A 24918-nucleotide genomic window follows, 5' to 3' on the forward strand; every position below is an offset into this window, starting at 1 on the left:
TAAAAATTTATTTGAGATAGAGAAAGCATGAAGAGAGGGGTGGGGCTGAGGGAGAAGGAGAAGCAGATTCCCTGCCAAACAGGGAGTCCGACGCAGGACCCGATTGCAGTTACCCTGGGACCATGACCCAAGCTGAGGGCAGATGCTTAACCCACTGAGCCACCCAGACTCCCCAAATAATGGATTAAACAATGAACAGAATGGGTGGGGAAAATAAAATACTATCCTGTAGATGAGCGTGCTGAGAAATTCGTATTTCCAACCTTCTTTTTGTCCTTCGACTTTGCTAGGACTTTTCACTTCCCTTGTCAACTGCATTCCTGAAGTTGTGTCCTCCAGAGTCTTACCAAACTCAGAGGAGACCCTCACCTTGCATGTCATCCAGGACAATGAGCTCATCACCGTGAAATACCTCAACTCTCTGCCGGCCCAGAGTTCAGGATGTGCACCACCACCACGTCCTTCCCACTGTTCTCCCACTTTTCCGCCACGCAACCTCAGCCTCCCTCTGCATGGACCACACTACACCGCATCACTACCACTGGCTCTGGCTCAAAAGTGGGTAAATCAAACACCTGTCATTCAATCACGAACCTTGCCCCCGATACAGTTTTTGCAACCATGTGTCCACACTGTGGTATTTAACATTGTGGTATCACGGCCATACATTCTGCCAAATGAAAGCAGAGCAATGAAATCCTTCCGTCTCAGCAGTGAGGCTTTGCTCGTTCTGCAGCTCTCTTCTCTGCTCAGGTGGGTCGTCTCAATCATTCCGAATGGCACTGCAGTGTCCCGGGTGCTTAATAATCTCACCCCATCTATGTGCTCCTGACTGGTTGACTCAGATCACGGACACACTATTGTCCATCACACTCTTGCCCACATACTGGACCTGTGCAAACTCTGATGTGAGTTGACATCTCCCCAGGAAGACACCAGCCCTCAATGAGAAATGTATCTGTTTTCCATAAATCTTGATCTTCTCAGCAATTTGACCTTCTCACTCATCCCTTGATGCTAAGTTCTCCATGTAAGTTTACCCCAGATCATCACATATGCTCCGACCTCTCCCATGACGAGGCCTTGCTTACTATAGCCTGCCTCCCTGCACAAATTTCTCAAAAGAACATGATACAGTTTCCTCCTTTCCCACCCTTCCGTCCATCCGGCCGCTACCCCTTGCCTCTCCACCAAAAACATACCTGTGAGCATCATGTGGGTGATAAATGCAATAGACTTGTGTGTGCTCATCTTACTGGGCTTTTTAGCAGCACTCATGTCAGCTGAGCATGCCCTTCCCGAATCTTTTCTTTTTCTGGTGTTTTTCTTATTTCACAAATCTCTCTGTCAACGTTGTCTTTATGATATCATCACTGTCCATCTCAAGTTCCTCGGAGCTTGGTCCTAGATCGTCTTCTCTTCCTACACCAAACGATCTCCTACACCTCTCCACAACCCAACAAAACACAGCTCTCTGCCCTTGAATCTAAATTCATAAAGACAATCTGTATCTATCTACACAACCATGCAAGCCAAAAGCACAAGACACATCTTGAATGTCTTCTCTTTTCTCTAACCCAATATCCAATCGGCAGCCAACACCACTGGATTTACCAACGTAGCCATGTTCTCCCATTCCTGTCTCCATGTACTCAAACTATATAACCTTCAAATCCAAGCTCAAGTATGTATTCAGTCAGAAAATATGAGGCAGTGTTGTAGGTCCTGTGGATAGAGAGTGAAACAACGCCTGCGCCATCACAGATCTTGTGCTCTCATGGATGGCAGTAATACCTTGCATGTACTAGGTGCACTTGCAAACACTCTGCATATGCACTGAGTTGTTAATCCTTGCAACATTTCTTCATGATATTCTTCTAATAACAATCATATTATTCTAGCTCTAAACATGAGGGAGCGGGTACGCAGTCTTGTTTGCACGACTCTACTCTTTTCTTATACTGCATTTGGGTGAAATTCACATGCAATTTTAAGCACTACCCGAATGGCAATGGTTATTTTTAACACATCCCTATCGCACATGTTAACTTGGATGCGGGATACCTCATCAGCCTCAGCACCTGAAACTCCTTGTTTACTCTTTCGTCTCCAGCAACACCGAGCTGCTTCTGTGCTCACTGTAAGCATCTCACTCCCACCTAAAATGAATTGCTCACTTTTCCTCTCCTCGCCAAGACTTACAAACATCAGCCTGCAAAAGGTCATCTGCCCCTGGGAGGCTCTCCGAAGTCCAGGTTGGGCTGACGACTTTTCACCGTCCATTCCTGAGCGTTCCCCTAGCAGTTCGTTATTCAGAAATTCTCTCTGTAGATCTGCACGTCAACATCAGACTATGAGCTACAAGAGGTCAGAGACCCTAAACCTTGGCCTTTATGCCCTAGAAGCCAGCCCCATGTCTGGTATAATGTATGGAGTCAATACATGAGTGCTTATTGTCGGACATAACTGAACTAGGGCACTCATAAATGAAGATACCACGCGATCTTCTTTCAAAGGTGAAAAGGCCACAGATGCCTCCCGGCACACTAAATCCCATACCAGCAAGGCCGGGCATCTGTGCCTACTCTGGGGAAGCTGAAGAAAACACCTGTCAAAATCTGAAGACAGAACCTGAACATTAGACAACCACCTTCTAATAAACCAGCAGACCCTCTTGCTGTTTATTTTTTCTCCCTCCCGCAACAAACGCATCAACTACTCTCTGAAAGTTGTGTTACTGCACGAGGAAAAGACACGCCAAATCCAGCAAATCTAGGAAGCAACTCATAAGAGGTACAGACACAGGCACGCAGGTGTCAGGGAATTTTGAGTGTTTTTCTGCACATGGGGAAAGTCTACATTCTTGAACAGCTCGGAAAAATATGCTTCTGCAGACACCGTCGATAGAGTTAATTTATCCATTCCATTGACATTTATGACTTGCCTTTAGTCAGAGTGAAAGGGAGGTAGGGGGAGAGTCTCCTTCAGGGTGACCTTGGTTGGAGAGAGGAATGGAAATGAAGCCAGAGAGAATCTAACTGATCTCTTCCCAACACTACAGAGACTCTTCTGCTCTGAGAAAGAAGCAGAAAGCTCTAAGCTTAACTATAAGAAAATATTCGGGAAGTTATTCTGGTCCCAGCTCAAGAAGGGTATTTTTGTGGGGCGAGGGGAGTGGAAGATGCTTTGGTGTGGTACTGAGAGCAGAAGGAAGAGAAATCTGGGACATGGCTTATTGACTGAGCAAGTGTCTATGGAACATCTATGGTGTGGTTATCGTAGGAAAGAGAGAGGTGACTAAGGTACCCCACATCCCTGCTCCCCCAGGATTTACACTATAAGAAGGGAGACAGATCATGAGCACACAGATTAATAATCAGACAACATACCAGATGCACAAGAAATGATAATAAGGTGCTGTGCTGAGTATCTGGTGGCAGGGACAAGAAGTTTTGAATTGAGTGGTCCAGGGAGATCCTACAGACACAGCATGTGAAGGAAGGCTCACATGTAAGCAAACACCAGGGGATGAGCTTCTTACCAGAAGGAACTGCCCAATGGAAAGGCCCTATGGTGGGAATAGGATTAAAGTGTCTCGGAACCCCAAAACAAACCAGAAAGGCACGGGGAATATAGAGCACTTCTAGGTCATGGTGGGACCATGTACCACCAAGGTGCAGGATTCATATTTTATTCTCAGTGGATGGGAATACAGCAGAGTGTTTTAAGAAAGGAAGAAAAGCCTTGTCAAGACAGAAGAGGCAGAGATTGGGGTGATGCGTTTGTAGGATAAAGAAAGCCAAGGATTGCTAACGACCCCCAGGAGGCAAGGAAAGATCCTCCGGGAAGACCTTCAGAAGGAGCACGGTCCTGCTGACCCCTTGATTTAGGACTTGTGCTCTCCGGAAGTGAGAGAGGGAATAACCCTGTGTTGTTTGTAAGGCATGCATCTTGTGGCAGCTCTGGGAATCTCAATACAGTACAGTGAGCGTGAGATTATCAAGCTCATCCAGGTGCCTGGGCGAGAACGGCTTGACAATAAAGAAGGATCACCTGGAAGACCACCTGGAAACCCACTGGGGAGATGACTTGGAGGTGATGCTGCCCTAGAGGAGGCTGTAATGGCTAGAGATGAGACAAGTGGGTCAATGTCAGGTATGCTCAGAAGGAAAGGTTGATAGGACATGCTGTTGGAATAGAAGATCCAGGGCAGGTCAAAGAAAGAGGCTCTGGGGGCTCAAAGAACTCAGCTTTGGGGGTTCAATCCCTGAGTGAAGACTGGTGCACATCAATGAGATCGGTTAGTCCGTGAGACATGTGGTCTTGGGGAAAATGATCTCTACCGTGGATCGTTCATCAGGATAGATCTACCTACATATCCCGCATCATGCGGGCAGCTGGATGGAGGAGTCTGGGGTTCGCAGCCAGGGTCGAGGCTGGCTGTGCATGTTACCAGCACTCAAATGCTGCCTGAGGTTGTGGGATTGGATGCGATCATGTAGGATGTATGTATAGGTAAAGAAGGGGGTGCAGGACAGAGCCCCAGAGGTCCCCACCTTTGAGAGGCAGGTCAAAGAAGGAAAAAGAGCCAGAACCGGCAGGTTGAGAGGAAGCTTCCATGAGTTTGCTTACACCTATCTCTGCAAGAAGCACCCCAAGGGCTTCAAACCTTGACTTAGACATCAGCTGAGGTTGAGTGGGGCCAGTTGCAGCTTCCACACGAGAACCGCAATTTGTAGGACTATTGCTTTGAGCTCCGGTTAAACTGCCTGGATCCGGGTTGGGGGGTGTAGAATGAAGACGGCCTTTTCAGGACTCCTCCTGCTGTCTCATGTGAGCAGACCCGACACCTGCCCGGGGTCCAGTCACAGAAGCTGAGAGCCACAGTCTGTGCTTCCTGGAGACAGCTGAGGATCGCACGGAGATCCTAAACCCCCTGTTCCCCTAAAGCACTGATGCCTAATCCCCACTCTCAAATTAGCAACGTGCACAGTTTCAATATTTTAACAGCCCTGGTGAAATTTTTACATTTAACAGCTATAAGCGGTCACAGGCCAATGTAAACGTTATGGTGTTTTGTTGTTCATTTATTTATCTTGCTCTTGGTGAAAATCCTAATACCTCAGTATGGGAACACTGTCAGGTTAACTAAACACGCTCATGGAGCCCATGCTTCTTGAATTTTTATGTGCAAACACGGATTATTTCTTGGTAGACTAGTTGTATTAGGTTGACATGTGGTCAGTGGAACGAAAATTGACTTAGGAGGTTCTCAGAAGTAAATACTTCAGGAGCCGTGAGGATGAAGACACTGCCAAGATTGCTACAAATTCACTAGAGTCATATTCAAAGTCCACGCTGGACCCTACTTCTATCTCTCCCTTTCCTTTTATGCAACAGCCTTTTGACCGGCACAGTTTACCCACCTCTAGATCTAAACAAGAAATTCATGCTGCAAACACATTTCCTTTTTTTAAAAAAAATGAGAGACGGTATTAATGGTGTCACTATTCCCTCACCCCTGTAATCTTAAATTCTTGTTTTTTTTTTTTTCAAATGAACACTACCGCAGGGATCTTCTGTCCCTGTGATTAAAAGGAAGATCGTGTGGAGTCCCGGATAAGGGTGATTTAACTGTAGCCATTCTATCAAATTCACCCGCAGATTTCATTAGGGAAGCAGATTTGACTGGGTGACACGGCACAAGCACCAGCTTAGACGTGACACATCTTTTCGAGAGGTTTTGATGGAGAGTAAAAATCATTAACTGCTCAGAAAAAGATGCTCTTTTTGATCAGGGAGTTTAAACAGCGTGATTCCTCTATGTGCCAGTGTGCTGGGAGTCTGCAGCTTTACAAAACGAGATGTGACATTGAGAAGAGTCTTGGGTCATTTCCTGCCGCTAGAAGGAAACCGCATCTTTCTTTAGGGGCAGCGCATTTTAACGATGCTGCACTGTGAGCCTGATTTCAACTAAATCTGACAAAGGGATAATGCTTTGCAACAGAGTAGCGGCCGAGATATTAATACAGTGTCACACACTGGTGGTATTTCTAGCACTCAAGCAAAATAGTGAAACATCGCTAACACATCCAATATGTTTCTTTTAAAAAAGAAAATCACACAGTAGCTCCTGACATGCTGCTGGGACTGTAGGATGACCTTGGTTTGCGACCATCGTTTGGGACCCTTGACACGCTCTTTCTGACCCACACCGCTGATATCTTCGAGAGTCCACTGTCGAAGCAAAATGCTAACAGCACCTCCTCCTCTTGCTCATAAGGCATCCCGAGATCCCTCAGCAGGCGGTCATCTGGTCATCTCCCCGAACGAGGCCCCACAGCAGTCATAGGTGTGACTTTCTTAAATAACGTATCGCTTTGTAACCGCTTCCATTACTGTGATTTACGAATGTGTCTGGTCGGCAGCTGCTGACCTACTTGGGAACGTCACAGGCCTTCAGCAGAAGAATAAATGAAAAGGTGACCGCGTGCATGCAATGCGACCTGTAACTCCGTCTTTAGAGACGTTGTCATCTCTACAATAAAATAACAACAGCTCTCTCGGCACAGGCCATAACCTCCCTGAAATACAGCGGATACAGCTAATCTTACTATATGGGACTGTAAGTTTTCTCCCTAGGCTAAAATAAGGCGGTAAGCAGAGGGACGGCTGGCCGACAGGGCGGCTGCCCGGGACGGTTAACCCCGCGCAGGTGACACACGCTGGTTCCTTCGCCTGACCCGCGACAAACAGCATTCGCGTGCCCACCCCGCGAGGTAGCACATCCCTGCAGGGTCATCCGGGCCACTGCGGGCCAGGAACCCTTCTGTCCTAGCTTCTGGGGAGCCAAAAGGGTAAGAAAGGTCCCTGCCCCGAGGTGCCCAGAAGTTACAAGCAGGCAGACACGCGTACGAAGGTGTAAACCGAGGTCCAAGCTATGCCACCCTCGGGATAGAGAACACGCTGCCCTCTCGGCCCCGCTGCTCTCTGACACCGTGTGACCCATGTGCTGCTTCTCAGTCCCAGCACTAACGTGGGGGAGCGCTGGCAGGGCATAAAGAGCTAGAAGCAGAGCAGGAGAGCAAGCACGCACGTGGCTGCCTGCTTCCAGCCGTGCCCACTTTGGAAACATTTCCGGGGCCCCCGGGGCCTCCAGGGGCTCTCCTTGCTGTATGCATCACTATGTCTTGTGCCTGTAAATATTAAATTGCCTGGTCTAGGCTTCTGCTCCCACCCACTCACTCACCCAACCACCCACCCACCGGTTGACCTTGAGTTTTATATTTATCGTATATTTATGAGACCATATTTTGTATTTATTTTTGCCTCAGGCCCAGGGCTCGATACACACCCCAATCAATATTTCTAAACCAGTTAACGGATGGAAATATCCCATTTATTATCCTTTCATATCTTTGGAGATAAGGTCGGATTCCCTGCATCCCTGGGAATCTCTGAAACACCCATATGAGAGACTATAAAGGGGCAATACAGCACTTTATCACCTTATGCTAGGAAAATTTTAGAGTCACCTGCTTTTCTATGTTTTATGCCTATCGTTGCCTTATGCAGGTGGCTCCCACCAGCTGGGACGCCATGGTTCACGACGGTCACCTCCACTTCTCCTGCCCCATGGTGCAAAAACCCATGCCCACCGCACATTTAGGTGGGTGGCCTAACCCTTAGCACTGATATGACCCTTTGGCCCTCTCATCTAAGTCTCTGAAATGGGTCACATTCTATCATGATTAGTTGTTACGTATGTCTTGTATTCACACTGTGTACGTGCTACAAGCAACCAGCGGTCAGTAGCCAGATCTGATCTATTTTGATCATCTAATATCCTCAACGACTAGGCTGATTGGTCATGGTGGTGGCTTTGCTGAGGCTGTGTTAGGAATGAAGCATGAGCCAAAAACGCTGCTGCACACTGAGGTAGGCAAGCCTCGACCTGAGCCACATCCTCATCCCTGAGAACCAGTGTCTACGGGACTATGCACATAGGATTAACAGCTCTGAAATGGGCAAATCTGGGTAGGATAGATAGAATCATAGTAGTCCTTACGGAGGCATATGTTAGAGTGAGTGGAGGACACAGGGTTATAGAAACAGAGGTCAGAGAGACAGAGGGAGGTCTGGAGAGTTTGCACTGTTGGCTTTAAAGATGCAAGAAGAGGTCATTAGCCAAAGAATGCAGGTGGCCTCCAGAAGCAGGAAAGACAAGGAAACCAATGCTTCCCCATAGCCTGCAGGAGGATGTAGCTCAGGTGTCACCCTGGTTTTAGACCAGTGAGACCCTTCTCAGAGCTTAGACCTCCAGAATAATATGTTAACAAACTGTGTTGATTGAAGCAGAAGTTGGTATTATTTTGTTATAGCAGCAACAAGAAACTAATACACGTGGATTTACTGTTTTAACCAGCTATCCAATGTGAGGTCGCATTTACACTGGGTGAAAATGGCCTTATTCTAATGTCTGGACATAGAATGCATGCTTTTAATTTCCTCGGGAACCTAACAGAAATGGCAACATGGTCATTCCCTGCTCAATGCCTGGCGCACAGTGATGTCTTATATATCAGAAAGTGGCAGGAGGACAACATCAAAACTCAAGGGTCAAGGCCAAGGTGACCAACGGGTGAGCTGGGAGGCCAGAGCTTACTAATGTCGGCATTTCCCTGCTTCACAGATTCCTCACCTTTATAGATTCCATTACTTCCTCCATGAACTTCTCCTTTGGTGGTCACCTCTTCTACGTGCGCTCCTTGATCCGAGGTGAAGTAGACAAGGGTGTTATTGGCCAGTTTCAATTCATCTAGGACGTTCAGGATCTGCCCTGAAGGGGAGAAATGTTCAATTTTAACATAGGTCCATATTTACAAAAGAAAGGATGATCATTTGCTCTCCTCGACTTGTCTTAAGATAGGAAGGAAATGGTCTCGTATGTCACAGCTCTCCCCACACTGATCCCAACAGGGGATGCGATGTAATCAGAAAGCCTAGAAGGTTTAGTCATTGAACCAAGTGTCATCTACAAGCATCCTTTGAAACTCTAGGCATCATGCAGTGATTCTGTACAGAGACATGAGAAGGCATTCTGGAAGAATCAGGCCCATAGATCATGAGCCACTTAGAAGAAGGCCCTATGGTCCTGAGGATGTAGAGAAGCCTATCAGTTTCTCTTATTCAGTGCAAAACACCAAACCATCAATGTTATTTAAAAAAAAAAAAAGATTCATGTATTTATTAGAGAGAGAAAGAGCACAAGCAGGTGGTGGGGACAGGGAGAGAGAAAATCCCAGCAGACTCCATGCTGAGCAGAGAGCCTGATGCAGCACTCAATCCCTGAGATCATGACCTGAGCCAAAACCAAGAGTCAGATGCTTAACCACCTGTGCCACCCAGGCACCCTCGCTCTTCTTATGTGAACAGGTCTACAAATATTTTACAATGAATGCCCTCTTTTAATACTTATAGTAGATACTAACAGATATAATAGAGCTACCCATTCTGAATAACAATCTTCATTATTGTTTCCTTTTTCTTGTCCTCATCATATTCCCCATACTCAACACTGTGTACCACCCCACATAGCAACATTTTAACATAACACCAATTTTTTTTAAAGATTTTTTTTTAAGATTTTTATTGTATTTATTTATTCATTCAGAGAGAGTGAGAGAGAAAGGCAGAGACACAGGCAGAGGGAGAAGCAGGCTCCATGCAGCAAGCCCGATGTGGGACTTGATCCCAAGTCTCCAGGATCACTCCCCGGGCTGCAGGCGGCGCTAAACCGCTGCGCCCCCGGGGCTGCCCTTTTAAAGATTTTTTATTTATTTACTCATGAGAGACACAGAGAGAGACAGAGAGAGAGAGGGGCAGAGACACAGGCAGAGGGAGAAGCAGGCTCCATGCAGGAAGCCTGATGTGGGACTCGATCCCGGGTCTCCAGAATCACGCCCTGGACTGAAGGCAGACGCGTTAACAGCTGAGCCACCCAGGCTGCCCCACAATCCCAGTTTCAACAAAAGCAGTAAGAGTAAAGGTCCCGTCTACTGAGCACTCTGCCTGCAAAGGAGTTTATTACACACTCTCTTATTTAGACCACATGGAACCCCATGAGTAAACAGTGTAGGCTTCGTTTCTCAGCTGGGAGCAACAGTGTAAGAATGGTCACTTGCTCAAACTCCCATATTAGGAAGTTGAAGGCCCAAGAAGTAAGGGTTAAAGGTTATTCCAAATGTCAGGCTCTCAAATCTGATACAGTTAGGTGGACAGACTCAATGAGAATCACAGAGGAGTAAACAAGACATGGGGTGGGGGGACTAGAGACATGCACTGAAATATTCCTGAACAAAACCATACAATAACCGCTTGTCTTCAAATTAGTACAGGAAGAAAGAAAGAGAGGATGGGGGTACAGACCAAACAAGACTGGGCATGAGTTCGTGGCTAGTAATTGCACATCAACGACAAGTGCAATTTTATTGTGCTTTTCTGTCTACTTCGATTTATGCTTGAATTTTCCATTAGAAAAAAAAATAGAAGTCGGTTGAAGACAGAAGAGGCTGAAATATGGACTGTCTGATTGGGAAGCTGTTGTCAGCTGTCAGATCAGAAGTAAATGACGGTCAATCCAGAAAAAAATACAATTCGTGATCTCCACAGAGACCCATATACTCGTATGCCGCTGGTTTAATTTCATCAGCTAAGGCGTACAGTTACACTCTGGTTGAGGTGCTAGGGTCTGACTCCGCTTTTCATGTTGGACTGCTAAGAGTTCTCAAGCCTCACCAGTCCTCAACTGACTTGTGCCCGACAAGCTAATAAGAAAGCCCGGGTGCTGCCCGCTGCAGCACCTGTGAGAGGGAGATTCAAGCTATAGCAGCCTCCCCCTCAATGCTCCACCCCATTCCTGCCTCCTCCCACCATGAAAGGTCGGTCTCCTTTCCTGCTGCCCGCAAGCTATTTTCAGACCAGCCTGGGAGCTACTGTACTCGCCCTCAGAAAGCCTCATTATGTGAGTCACATTTTGCAGACTCTTGCTGTAGGTGTGGCATCATTAGTTTGGACACAGGAACCCGATTTGGTGTGGGGTGGGAACCCACCTCATTACTGCAGGATAACCCCAGCAACTGACAATTTACAAGGATGCCAGGTATCCCTTGCAGCAGGAATGATACGTGGATATGGGAACATCCTACCAAGCACGTAGGTCACGTCCCAGTTGGGACAGGGCCTCTACTTTGGGGCTGCAACTTCACCAATGTGGTCCAGAAGAGGGGGCATTGGGCTGCAGACTCAACCCTCCATGGAGGTGGCACAGATGATTTCCGGAGCAAAAGCAAAACCCAAGTCATTTGTTACAAGACATATTTTTGCTATTTGATTGCAAATGCCACCGGCTATGGTATGTTCAATCGTTCTCAATTTTTTAACTCATATAATAAACATTCCAAGAAGCCACACCATATACATAAATGTCATACTCAGAACCAAGGAAAAAGATGCATGAGGGCCATTTTAGATTTGTCTCCCATGATAAATCATTATCAGGCAGACACTGATTGTGGTGTTACTTGGTACAGCAAAGCAAATCACCTGTGTGCTTGGGGATATTTGGCTCTAACACTAATTTCAGCTGTATCATTTTGAATATGGTAATTAACTTAATGAGTTGAAATAGATAGAAGAAATAAGACGATATAACCCGCACTTATACTTTGAAGGAAAAAATGCCCTTTTGACTCATACAAGTTCTAAGTAAAATGATACAGATTAAGCAGTTAGCAGACGATTGAAGGTTTTACTCCCTTGTGTTGTAATTAGTACTTTGCAATAGGGTGTGCAACCGTGCACCTTCACTTCAAATATAATTCACCTTTCATTTATTCAGAAGAAAGTTTTTTTTTAACGTGCCATCCATGATAACTTTTGTGGACACAAGACCTGCACGCAAATATCTATGGCAGTTTTATTGATAATTGCCACAACCTTGGAAACAACCAAGGCGTCCCTTCAGGAGGTGATGGGATGAGGTATTAACACACCAGATAATGGAATGTTATCCATACTAATGAGAAACGAGCCATCCAGCCGTGAAAGACATGGGGGGAACTCGAGATGCATGTTGTCAAGTGGGAGAAGCCAATCTGAAAAGGTAGTTCCTATACGATTCCAACCACATGATGTTCTGGAAAAGGCCGAGCTATGGAAACAGTAAAGAGATTAGGGAACAGGCTGGGGCATGGCTGAGCAGCCAAGCCCTCAGAGCTTCCTGGAGACCCGTCTTCTTTGTTCAAGCCAGCTGCAGCCCCTGCCTACCGATTCCCCGGCCGGCTCTTCCCATCTCCGGATGAGCCTGCAGGTGCACTTGCTACCCAGACTCCTTCTACTGAGATGCATGTTACGTCTTTCCCCATCTCAGCTCGCCACCCGCCCTGGGGATTTCCTCTAAATCCCGGCACTCCAAACGATCGTCATAAGATACTCACTTAGTCCCCCTCAATTTTTCTCATTCGTTGCCTAGAGTCATGACTTCATCTTTTTGATCAAACGTTCCCCATACAGCCAGGCTGGGATTGATACAAGGGAATTTAGCTGAGGCCGTTAGGCATGCACAAACTGTGGAATATTTGGCCGAATCTGTGCAGAAACTGTCAGGTTTCTGATTTCCTTTGAGTTCTTTCCTCCTTGGGAAAAAAAAGCACTCTCGATCCCATACAGTTTAGGTCTTATGTCAGAATCTCATTTATAAGGCCTCAAGCCCATTAACTGTTTAAGTTTTCATAAGATTGATCCCAGGAAGGTCTAACCTATTTCTCTCCTAAAAATTCCGAACGGAAATCTCCCGTGAGAACAAATGCTGGTGTATTATTTCTTTCTTTTTTTTTTTTTTTTCTGCGCGGTACATCGCGAGTCAGAGGTCCACAAATATGATTTTTCCGGCAGGTTCTCAAGGTGTAATGATACCAATTCGTCCAGGATGATAGTTTCGAATTACCGACGGTGGGCTGCAGGAGAGCTTATAAATGAAATGTGTTCTTCCCAAAGCTTTCTCACATTGTTCCCTGAATGAAACAAATACAGGAAATAAGCCATTCCAAGAGCACTTTGTTATTTTAACTGTGGACAACAGAGGGGGCTTATCAAAAAGAAGAACTTCAGACTTTTGTCAGCGGAAAGGACACACCTTGGAAACGCAGAAACCTGGCCCCTTCCTTCTCCAGGTGTGAACGTGGCTTCCAGAGGAAGCCTAGATCCAGCAGCGTCCCTTCGTTCCATTTATTCACTGCACAAACGAGTGTGAAACCACTGTTGGGAATCAGGCAGTGATCTTCCACGCAGGACACTGAAAACTTCCCAATGCACACGCCAGATTCCAGGTCTTGCCCCAGAGAGCAGCTCCCATGGAGAACTAAGTGCTCAGGCTCTGTCTCCTGGCTCCCAGTAGGAGCCAATTTGGTTCGAATCCTATTTTCCCAGCTTGCTCAGTGGCGTTTTTTTGCTTCTACGTCCCAGATGATCATGTAAAATAGTGAATGTGTTGCCAGGAAGCACAAAGGAGGAGAACTGCATCCAACACAGCCCAGGACTGGCCACACTATGACGGCTCAATGCACCTTAGCTCTTAAAACGGAGTTTAAAAAAAATGGGCTTGCCTAATTGAAGACTCGTGATTTCAGCTGCTTTGGCTTTCTCTTCCACAAGGTAGCTCAGCTCAGATGAAATACTGGAGAAAAAGTGCTGTGAACAAACTATTTTACCCTTTTGGAGGCATCGTGCTCATTAAGGAAAAAAATGACCCAAGCAGCCACACAACATGAATAATTAAAATTTCCACCTTCCCTGGCTCCAGGGAACATGAGGAAACCCTAAAGAGTCCCCATAAAACTATTTTAGTAAGTCTTTTATCTGATCAACAGGTTAATGGGACTCGATCGTCCCGCTGAGGTCAGAATCTGAAGATAAATGAGAGCACCTAATTGTAGCACCTGGTGGCGGCTAGGACTGCGCAATGCTTGGCCTTGTTCTAGAAAGCTAGCTTTAACCTGTGTCCTCGTGCTCTCCTGAACCTGTTCTTGGCTGGCACAGAGAAATCTGGCGGTCAGTGGCCATAGAAAGGCAATTCTTTGTTAGCTTATGTAAGATCAGAAGCACAGCCAACATCCCATACGTCAGGACATGATCGGTCAATGTGCAAATAGATTTACTGTCTCCAACTGGAAGCAGTGCCCATCGAATGCAGGTAAACTTGACCTAGTACTTCCATCCGAAACAAATGGTCAAGATTTCCAACACTTCGGGCCTCAACTTCTCCATGACATGGAGCTCAAGAGACCGCACAGATGAAGCATCTGAAGAACACCTATGGCTTACTTACCTACAGTATAAAATCAACTTCAAAAACAAACAAACAAAAAAAGTAAAAAAAAAAAAAAAAAAAAAAAAACCAAACAAAAAACAATCAACTTCAAAAGCTTACCTATAAAAAAACAGTATATGACCAAAAATAAAATTTCTGAGATTGGATTATTAATCTGCTCTCCTTAACTCACCAGAGATACGAATATGATGTGTTGGCTTTTGTGGAGTGTGTGTGGGGGGCAAGGGTGGGGCGGGGGAGGACTCGATGTTTTTTCTTATGACCTATCACTTGTTAGTTGAGGGTATTTTTAGAGAGAAGCTAGTGAAACACTGTAACAGTTAAATAGAAGTTGTAGCATTTTGCCTTAGAATCAGATCTAACTCGGGTATTGCCTGAAATGCTGCCTGGGTCTCCATGACTCACATGGCACCGGCACGTCGAGGTCCGAGGAAGTCCTGAACGTGCAGGATGATTTCGGACACCGAGGAAACGGGGCGAGCGGGTGAACTCGAGCCGGTGTTGCATACCCATGCCTGAGTGATGAGACAAGGCTGGCTCCCCGTCTGTGCTACCAACGGGGCCAGAGAAAGGGGGCCCACGCGTCATCCCCAGCAAGTGATGCTGCGGGCGAGGATGCCTGCCACACGCGCGTGATGGAGGAGCCACGGAACGATCCCTCTGGCGGCTTTTATTTTTTTATTTTTATTTTTATTTTTTATTTTATTTATTTATTTATTTATTTATTTATTTATTTATTTATTTATTTATTTATTTATTTTTTCTGGTGGCTTTTAATCCAAGGAGGATGCTCTCCCTGGCCACCGGTGAGATCTACACGGACGCATCCAATGCCAGATCTTGTCTGATTTCGATTCAATCCGACTCACCATATCCATTAAGTTGGGGATCACCCTTTAATTACCTCGCGGACTTTCACGTCTCCTAGGGTTACAAGACGATTTCACTCCAAACATGTTTAGAAGACATGCCTACCCGTGTTGCAAAGAGCTTTGGCAAGGTAGGCCAACGTGAGACCGAGGCACTGGTTGGGCTGCTTCAGGCACGCACGTAGGTCTTTTGTTCTTCCTTCTTCTGGGTCATCGCCCACATAATAATCAAGACCTTGTACGCAGGACACAGGTTCCCTAGCGCATTCATATCACACGTCAGTGTTCTTCCAATTTTAATGGGTTGATTTATCACCTTGGGAACCACGCTAACAGGAAGCCTCCGATTCAGTATATCGGTGGGACTCGGAATTTCTAAAACGCTCCTAAATGACACCTGTCCGAAGACCATACTTTTAGAAGAACGTGCATGTGTGACTGAACGTTAAATGAATGCCGATGTATAATAAAAGGACGTGCTTAGCATTTCAGGGATTGCAAGAACTGCCAACAAGAATGAGATTTGGGTACATTTTCAATTTAACACCTGACTTTTCCTCCCAGGAAATAAACTTAATAACGTGGACTCAGGATGATCAGGGCAGCTCAGAAACGGAAAAGCCTTGGGATTTTAATGCCGCTTTTGCACAGGTGACCCCTTCTCGGTCCGCGTTGCCGGCGCTTCTCGCTCCAGTTACTTCCTGCCTGAGCTCACACCGATTCCCGGAAACGCAGCCTTATTTTGAGCTGTACCTGGTTGTTGTGATAATGTTGTGATTCCCTCCATTAAACCTGTCCTTGCCCTCATCACAGTCGTCACGTGTGATTTATCCCCTGCACCTGCATCTGCTCCCACCATCTGGGGTGCCTTCACGGTTCTACTCCGCTATCTCCCCGGGTTAATAATAACCCGTGTTGCTGTTTTGTTTTCTTTTATTTTTTTATTTTTTAATTTTTTTCCCCAGGGTATCGCATTTGCTGGAAATGATCTGGATGATTCCAGCCAGTTCTCATTCTCAGAGACCTCACCGGTGTTCTGCTGCATCGACGAGGCACAGGCACGTACGACGACGGTGTCACTGCGTCCGTTCAGTGGAGTCACGCACGTCTGTGAGAGGAAACCCAAGGCTGGCGTGCCTGTGAGCCCAGAGGAGGCCACTCCGAGTGAGCGCCTGAGGTCACTGCTCCATGAGGGTGCTACGCATCGCAGGTGCACGGGCTGACCCGGGCAGCCTCTGATGGGCTCCGCTCAACGTGAGCACATGGCCTTGCCCCTCTTGACCCAGCGATGCCATCGTCCTGCCTGCACTCTACCGACTGCTGCAAAATCAGGTTTGGGGATTCTGGGGAAGTCCTCTGCTCTTTTGAACAGCCACCGGCCACCCGCTGAACCTGCCCTGGGGGGTCACCCAGGCTTTGCCGTGGCGTGCAAGCTTGCCCAGATGCCCCCATGGCCCGCCCTCGGATCAAAGTCAACACAATGCTCTGGAAATACAGCAGCCAGGACTTCTGCAAAATCTCACGAGAGGGGGCGCTGCCCTGAAATCCCTCTGTGAGCTGGGCTGTGTGCAGACAACCTGCAGAGCTGAAGGACAAGTTTCAAGAAAACTAAACCTTTCAGAATTCTTATTTGTGATGCTCAACCACACCATCCACACTCACTTTTATTTTAGCACGAGGTTGTAGGTTGGTTGTTTTGTGTTTTTTTTTGGGGGGGGGGGAGGTGACACTGGGTTCCACCATCTATAAAAACGAAGGTGCAAAACTACAAATTATGTTTCCTTTCACTGATCCTGCACGTTAATCAGAGATTCAAGCCCTCCTGGGCTAACACTGCACCACGCACCTCCTTACGGGGCCAGCTCAAGCTCTTAGGGGTAGCTCAATGGTTCCTACCGAGGCTCTGGGCAGACGGGCTCTTCTGGGGGCTGTGAGGATCATCTCGAATATGAGGTAGAGCATCAATCATGACATTGAGAGAATACACAAGATCCTGTGAATTCATGTTTTTTTTTTCCATCACAGACCTTTTTCTCATCCGTGAGCTATTCCTAAGAGCTTGAGATCTATCTCCCCGTCAAACCAACGCTTCGCCCTAGAGTCACGCAGACATTGCAGGGGAGTTGCACCCAGGCAAACTGAAGGTCGCGTTGACTACGAGGCATCATATGCCCGTTGCAAGAAAGATGTTTGACATATCTGGGAAATGATAATAATCATAGCAAGCAGTATTCGTGGAGCACTTTGGGCGTGCCAGGCACCAGGCTCCGTGCTCTAAACTCATGACTTCACGGAATCTGATTCATTAATCCCACTAATTCAAGCAGGTCGAAGGATCGACCCCTGCAGCGGGGCCATCGCACCTGATCTTCGGACGAGCCCTAACGGGGTCCTGACCTACAAGCAACAGGTGTTCAGGTGTATTCCTGACCCGAATCCTGACCTCAGCTCTCAAATACACACATTGGTATTCAGCGCAATCAGGTCTGAACACCGCTCTAACTCACCATCCTGAGTCCTGATACATCTCTTCTTTTCCTGCCAGGAAATATTTAAGGAGCAGATTAAATGTGTTAAACCGGTTAACCGAAGGCAGAGCAAGTACCACCCGCAACACTCCTGTACTGTCCACGTCGACATTCAGCTGCATGTTTTCTGCATCTGGAGTCTTATTTTGAACAGAGATGTCTTTATGGTATCAGAGGCCGACTCGGGAGCATGGGATTTGGTGGCATCTTAGAATCAAGGAGCCGGAAGTTACACCATCACGCGGGCCTGTCTCGTGGACCATGTGCAGTAGAGGGGAGCGCACAGTCCACCGCCCGACTAATTCAGCGGTACCTTTCCCTGCAGGCTCCGTGGCGGGGCTGCAGCACCCTGGCTGCTGGCAATCACACACCAAGCCACCCAACCTCCCCGAACCTCACTTTCTCACCTGTAAACGACACATCATAAAAATGCCTCCCAGCAAACTCATCCATCCGCGTAAAACATTTCAGTAAGTGGCCAGAATATCACCAAATGATTTCACGGGTTAGCTGCCGTTGGCGGATCAAGGTTTCTCACTCGCCAGCTGGTGGTTGTGGCTATCATTCGTTTTATTAAAATGCACCCACATGTTTTATTAATCCTGTTTGAATTAATTGAGACTTGATTTCCTTGATAATGGATGATGTTATTTTCTTTATGAAAATGATTTATAAAACAGCGTTACAATCGATTCATTTTAATTTGAGATGTAAATTCAAGGTAACATAATATCTGTCCAAGCCCGAGAACGTGAAATTAGGCTTTGGGCTCTCTAAAGACGGTAACGCTGCTACAGAGTTTATGAAACCCAGAGGTTAATGATTTATGAACTAAATTAATTTGGAGAACCAGAATCAATATTCTACACAATGCATTTCCAACTAAATATTACAGCAAAACGTTTGTTTGAATCACCAGACGTGCCTTGTTCCTGCTCTGGTGACCTCCCCCCACTAATGCTTCTCCATCCCCTACTCTGTAGTCTTTACACCTACGGGCTAAGGATGCAAAAACTCGTTTTTGCAGAAAACGGACTACTTTGTCACAATTTCGGTTTTACTGGAAACTCACATAGGAGCCAAAGAGAAGGGAAAACATGCACGGTGCACATTTTTCTTTTACGCTTGCTGCCCCATCACTGGATTTTTCTGAAACGGTGATTTACATCAGGCTTTCCAGATGTGCACACCTGCAGCACACACATAAAATCAAGATCCGCTTAAGGGACAGTTAAAAATGCATTGTTGAAGATAAGGGTGACTTTGTAAGAGCAAAGCAATTAAAAGGAAGATAGCCGAGAGCAGAGTCCAGGGCCAACCACAGCAAGTGTGCAGCGTGTCCAACTGGTGGGCAAATGGGTCAGCTGGAGTCATGGAGGTACAGACAATAGGTAACTTTAATAGCGTCACCCATACAAGACAGGGGAAGCCGGACGATTACAGGGTTCTGACTTCAAGTCCCCAGTGGCCATAAGGTGCCTGTGTCTTTAGCCACACAGGAGTCCTCGTATTGGCTCGGCGTTAGGAATTCCAATCTTTACTCTTTAAAAATTACTGAGCAAGTAGCCTGATGGTCATGCTTGAGGGGCTCATGTCCAGTGGGCATGAGGGGCTCCACTCTCCAAAGCCAGAAGCTGCCCAAGGGCACAGATGTCTGATCCTGCCAGGCAGAGCTGACCTCCAGAGGGCCCATGGGACTTGCAGAGCTGACCTCCAGAGGGCCCATGGGATTTGCAGGGCTGACCTCCAGAGGGCCCATGGGATTTGCAGGGCTGACCTCCAGAGGGCCCATGGGATTTACAGGGCTGACCTCCAGAGGGCTCATGGGATTTGCAGGGCTGACCTCCAGAGAGAGCCCATGGGATTTGCAGGGCTGACCTCCAGAGAGAGCCCATGGGATTTGCAGAGCTGACCTCCAAAGAGCTCATGGGAGTTGCAGGGCTGACTTCCAGAGGGCTCATGGGATTTGCAGAGCTGACCCCCAGAGGGCTCACGGGAGTTGCAGCGCTGACCCTTAGAGGGCTCACGGGAGTTGCAGCGCTGACCTCCAGAGAGCCCATGGAATTTGCAGAGCTGACCTCCAGAGAGCCCATGGAATTTGCAGGGCCCATGGGATTTGCAGGGCTGACCTCCAGAGAGCCATGGGATTTGCAGGGCAAATGCATTTGCCAATGGCATTTGCAGAGCTGACCATCCCAGACCTGGATGTCATGCTTCCTCCTAAAACAAGGGCAAGCCCTGTGACCTCTCCCATGGTTGCTCTCAGAGCAGAAAGACAAACCCATACCGAATAGCAGGCAAATGGCATTTCAAACATTGAGCTTGAGAAGAGATGGCCCTGGCCAGTGACTTGCATTTCCAGTGCCACGGAGACCCGGGTAGCAGCAAAGGAAGAAGAGCCCACCTCCTCATTAAGAAATACTTTAGGTGGGACTCTGAAGCAATTGCAGGGGGAGGGATAAATGCTTCCTTTCAGGAGAAGCAAGACCCAACTCCAGGAAATGGCTTTCTGGGGACGGTCACCATGGCACATGCATGAAATGCAGAGTGAGGTCATGAAACACAAAGCCGTGGGCAAGAGCAAGGAGATCCCACCTGTGGAGCCACAGCTAGCTAGGGGATTTCTTGGCTTTTGGTGAGACAGGCGGTATGTGTGCAGTATACTGCTCACACTTCTGTGCAGGCGTGCTTGTGCCAATCCACGTGTAGATGAGTGCAGACGCTCAAGCACGGGTCCTACCCTGAGCCTACTTTATACTGTGGTGGTCAAGGATTCCCTTTCTCTTCTCCCAATCCTAGACTGCAGCCCCTCCTTGGCCAACAGTGTACGAGCAACACTCGCTCCTCTCTCTCCTGGGTTTTGCAGAGAAGCATCCCCCTCCCGGGATGCCCTCCCAGAAGACCTCTGAGGATAAAATGAAGAAGCATTGCTGAGATGGACGCGTCCACTCCTCTTTGTGAATATGGTAATTCCTTCCATTTCAAAATACATCGTAACGTCCTCTGACTTTTCTCTCCTTTGCTTGGCTGCCAGGCAGCATGAAACAAAACCACAATGTCAACCCGTGTCAACAAGGTGAAATGTTTTTTTTTTTTCTTGAACTCGGTCCTTGAAGCTTCACAGACCGTCAGAGAAGCTTATTGACTGCAGGCTTTCTTCTGCTGAAAGTACGGCTTATTTACTTGCTAAAATTCAGATGCATAAATGCATTTATGAGACGGTTGTTACTGATGAAACTTGGCAGGAAACATACAGCCGTGCCGACAAAGGCATCTGACAGGCAATTGTACCTTCCGTTCTGTAAAGTTAAAATACTTAAAATGCTGTAATTTGGTCATATTTGTTCTCTCCCGAGTATTGTCTTACTTCAGAATGAAAAAATATTATGACAACAGTGTTCTTTCGATAACCACTTGCTATGAACCAGAGATGTGAACGTGTGCAGAAGTTACACTTTGCCACGACCGACTCACCGGAGACTTTACAGGTGAATGTCACCGGGTATTTGCTTCACGATTTCAGGAGCTGGTAAAGGTCAGAAGCCAACGGGGGCCCCTGCTGTTAGTGAGCTTAAATGAATGACATCGGATGTGAGGTCCCAGTTAACTCCAGAAATGACAAACATTTGTTCCCATTCTTTGCATCGACGGCGTCTGCGGTCCCCCGTGGACAGGATCTTTTTTGCATTGAGAAGGAGTCATTTTTGGAAATCTGCTACTTTATAATCTGCCTTTACTTTTTTTTTTTTTTTTCCTATTGCTTGGGAGCAAATAAAACGGTGTACAGAGTCCTGCCATAAAGAAATGTTCCTTCCCAAATACTTGCAACCCTAAGCAAACAGATGAGCCCTGAGCCATCATCGTCTCCAACATAGAGCTCCGGCCGCCACGTTGAGAGACACGGCTCCGGTGTCTGAGCCCGGCCCTCAGCTCAGAACACACACAGACTCTGGGTAGCAACCCCCAGACTCTGGGCAAACCTGATTTCCCACCCCACAAGGCTTCTTGGAGATGCAGCCCCAACAGATTGCAGGCAGACACTTATGTGCCAATGATCTCAGAGGATAGTCCATGGAAAGGGGCCATTCAGTCCATTTTCTCACGGACAGATATCAAAGCAACAAAAGCTCACAAGACGCTAACCCATGAAACTGTGTTTGGACATCTATGGCCACGTGCTTCCCATCTCCACCAAACAAGCACAGGGAAGTATACGGAGAGAAATGGCAAAGCAGAGACACATAATGACAGCAGTGAGTCAGTGGAAGGTGTGTGTGTGGCCATCACGATATCAGCACGCTTTGTGGAGCTCTTCATGCATCCGGGAGCATGCTCCAAGACAGCCCAGCGACACAGGCAATGGTATGACCCCCATTTATGGATGAGGAAAGATAGGCCCAGTGAGAATGGTGACCTGTCCCAGCTTGGAAGATGGGGGGTGCTGGGAGTGCAGCTGAACCTCATGCATCTGGCCCCAAAGTCTACACCCTTCCCCAGCACCCCTACTGCCACCAACATGCACAAGCCACATGTCATGGGGCCAACCCTCTCCAGTTAAGACCACATGGGGCATAGAGACGTGGTCTCAGGTCTGAGTTCTGTTCCTGAAATGTAACTTTAACACTGCTTGTTGAATATCCTGGAAACAAGGTGGGCATATGCTATTTCTGTCCCCCTCCCTATGCCTAACTCTCTTTGAAATTGAAACAACAAATCCAGAAGAAATAAGATTCGAGACCATCAAGGGGAAGCAGAGCAGAGATCCCAGAAGCACACCTGGAGACTTGGGGTGCAGGTGGGATCGCCAATGAGGTCAGGATGCCACCTGGCATCAGCCACCTGACTCCCTCCTTGCTGCCCAGGAAGAGGTTGGGGAGCAGAGCGGGAATGTCCCTTTGGGGGCATTTGGAGACAGCCTCTCCCCTACGTGGTCTCAAGGTTTTGTGCCCCTGGCTATGAGGAACAATAACACCCAAGAGGAACAGGTAGTTGCTGGGGGTGTGGACAGCCATCCCTGCACGCCCTAATATGCTTTAGCACCACATCCACGGGTGATGACACAGGTATGAACCCATCACCAGTGCTCACTCACAGAGTAGACCTTGCCTGATGAGTCATCTGGGGCTGCTCACTGTGGAACATGACCCCTGGACTACACCTACCCGAAACCAACAGCCATAGTAACAACAAATGGCAACGGTCACAAACACGTTCCTTCCCATAATTTAAGTATCTAACTATAAAACAGGAGACCATAAACATATTTGGAAGAAACACGAGAGAAAAGGCACACACAATTTGGTAGGTGGAGAGACCCTTTTCGAAGCACATCATGAATCCCCAAAGTCACAAAGGAATTTCTGACCGCAGAAATTTACCACAAAAAGTCTATAAATAGAATACAAACACAAACAAGAAAACTATCTGTAATATACAACAAACTATTAATATCCTTAATATGTAAAGAGCCCATTTAAATCAATAAGAATACAGATGGACAATCCAACAGAAAAGAAGTCTAGGGATACAAAAATAAAGAGAGAAAGCACAACACTGGATGAAAATGTATAGTTTTAACTGCAGGTGCAACAGGAAGTAAAACTGAAATAGTGAAATAGCATGTTTCACCTGAGAAATATAAAAGTAAACATCTTTTCAGAATCATAATATCTAGAGTTGTTGAGGTTGTGAAAAAATTAGCATTCGTACAAATCATCAGTGAATGTCCCACCGTACTGGGGGAAAATAAGATGTTTTAGGAAATATTTACTAATACTTAATTTTTAAAGATCCTTTGATTCAACATTTCAATTTTGGGAAACATTTCTTTCACGTATGTTCACACAAATTCAGAGTATTCACCTGTTCAAGCAGCACTGCTTGAAACAGAAAAACAAAGACGCAGTGGCAACCGAGCAGTCTCTCCCAGAGGTACGGTTCAGTAAGCTGAAGTCTAAGAAACATGAAGTGGAAATCCAAATGCCACAATTGAAAAATATCCCAGAATTTACTTCTGTGAAACAAGGAAAACTGCAAAAACTGCGTGCAGAGTTTGCAAAAAAAAAATACTCTTAATAATAAAAACCACGTCATAATATTATGACATAATATTGGCAACACAGAGGCAATGAAACCTTTGTCTTAGGTCATCAGTGAGGCTGCCCATCGGGGGTAGGGTCACTTGCGACACCTCCTTTCTCTCCCCTGTGTCTGTGTTCCTTGGTTTTGCTCGTGACTGATTGCTTTGCAATTAGCAAAACAATGACACACAATGAGGAAAACTTTCAAATTAAACGAAAAATACAGATGGCAACGCCATCTTGCAAAGATGAGATGTCGATGGATGGGTACCTCCAAGCTCTGCTCTTCAACTACGTGTACCCAGGACTCAGCTGTTGGCGTGTCCGGATGCAGGATAGCCCCTGCATGGCCGGAAAACCACCCTGATGAGGAAGCACGGGAGGAAGCAAGACTCCAAGTCGGTCAGTGTCATCCCATGACTGCTGTGTCCTCCAAACCATGACGCACAAAGGGGTCCTCAGACATACATCTCAGAAAACGACAATAATGGAAGATCTTGGCACCGGTGATCTTATTTTCATTTATCATAAATTCACTTGTTTTTTCTCCAAGGCTGGAAGTTGTATGAACCTAAATAAAAGGACATTCTAGGAACAACATCACACGCACGGTTTCGAGGAAGCCCTGTGTTTTGAACGTCTACAACAAGTGCTCCGACATGGCCTACTGAATTGTTTTGCACGTGTCCTGAAGCCTCGTGTATACCTTTGCAGATCAAACATGTGATTTTTTTTATACTGTCTTTTGATTAAATCAGTCTGACAACCGTGGAGAGAGAAATTATATATATGTAGGTCTGTATTAGACATCCCTTTACAATTTATGGGTTCTCTCCACTTCTGAGACGTCTTCCTGAAGTTCCAACGACCTCGTTATGTATGTCGCATGCAGGTAAACAGTGGTCTGGAAAGGAGAACTATTTCATTTCTCTCCTGCCTAGATCTGCTGGAATAAAAAAAATCTGTCCAGTAGGCAGAGGTAGTGTAATACCAAGTCCTGTCAAAAGTCCCTAGGAAGATACTGGGTGCCAGGCTCTATGTCATGATTATCT

The 24918-nt window shown here is 46.7% G+C and overlaps 1 protein-coding gene across 3 annotated transcripts in view; it reads right to left on the reverse strand.

Moving 5' to 3' along the window:
* LOC140627252 (steryl-sulfatase-like) overlaps positions 1 to 24918 on the reverse strand; it is a 153314-nt gene that overhangs the window by 46369 nt on the left and 82027 nt on the right. For all 3 annotated transcript variants that reach the window (XM_072815362.1, XM_072815360.1, XM_072815361.1), the window contains exon 7: positions 8702 to 8839. In XM_072815362.1, coding sequence (XP_072671463.1) covers positions 8702 to 8839 — 138 coding nt within the window. The remainder of the gene's footprint in view (positions 1 to 8701; positions 8840 to 24918) is intronic.

This window comes from Canis lupus, chromosome X (assembly GCF_048164855.1).
Source record: "Canis lupus baileyi chromosome X, mCanLup2.hap1, whole genome shotgun sequence".
Classification (NCBI taxonomy): domain Eukaryota; kingdom Metazoa; phylum Chordata; class Mammalia; order Carnivora; family Canidae; genus Canis; species Canis lupus.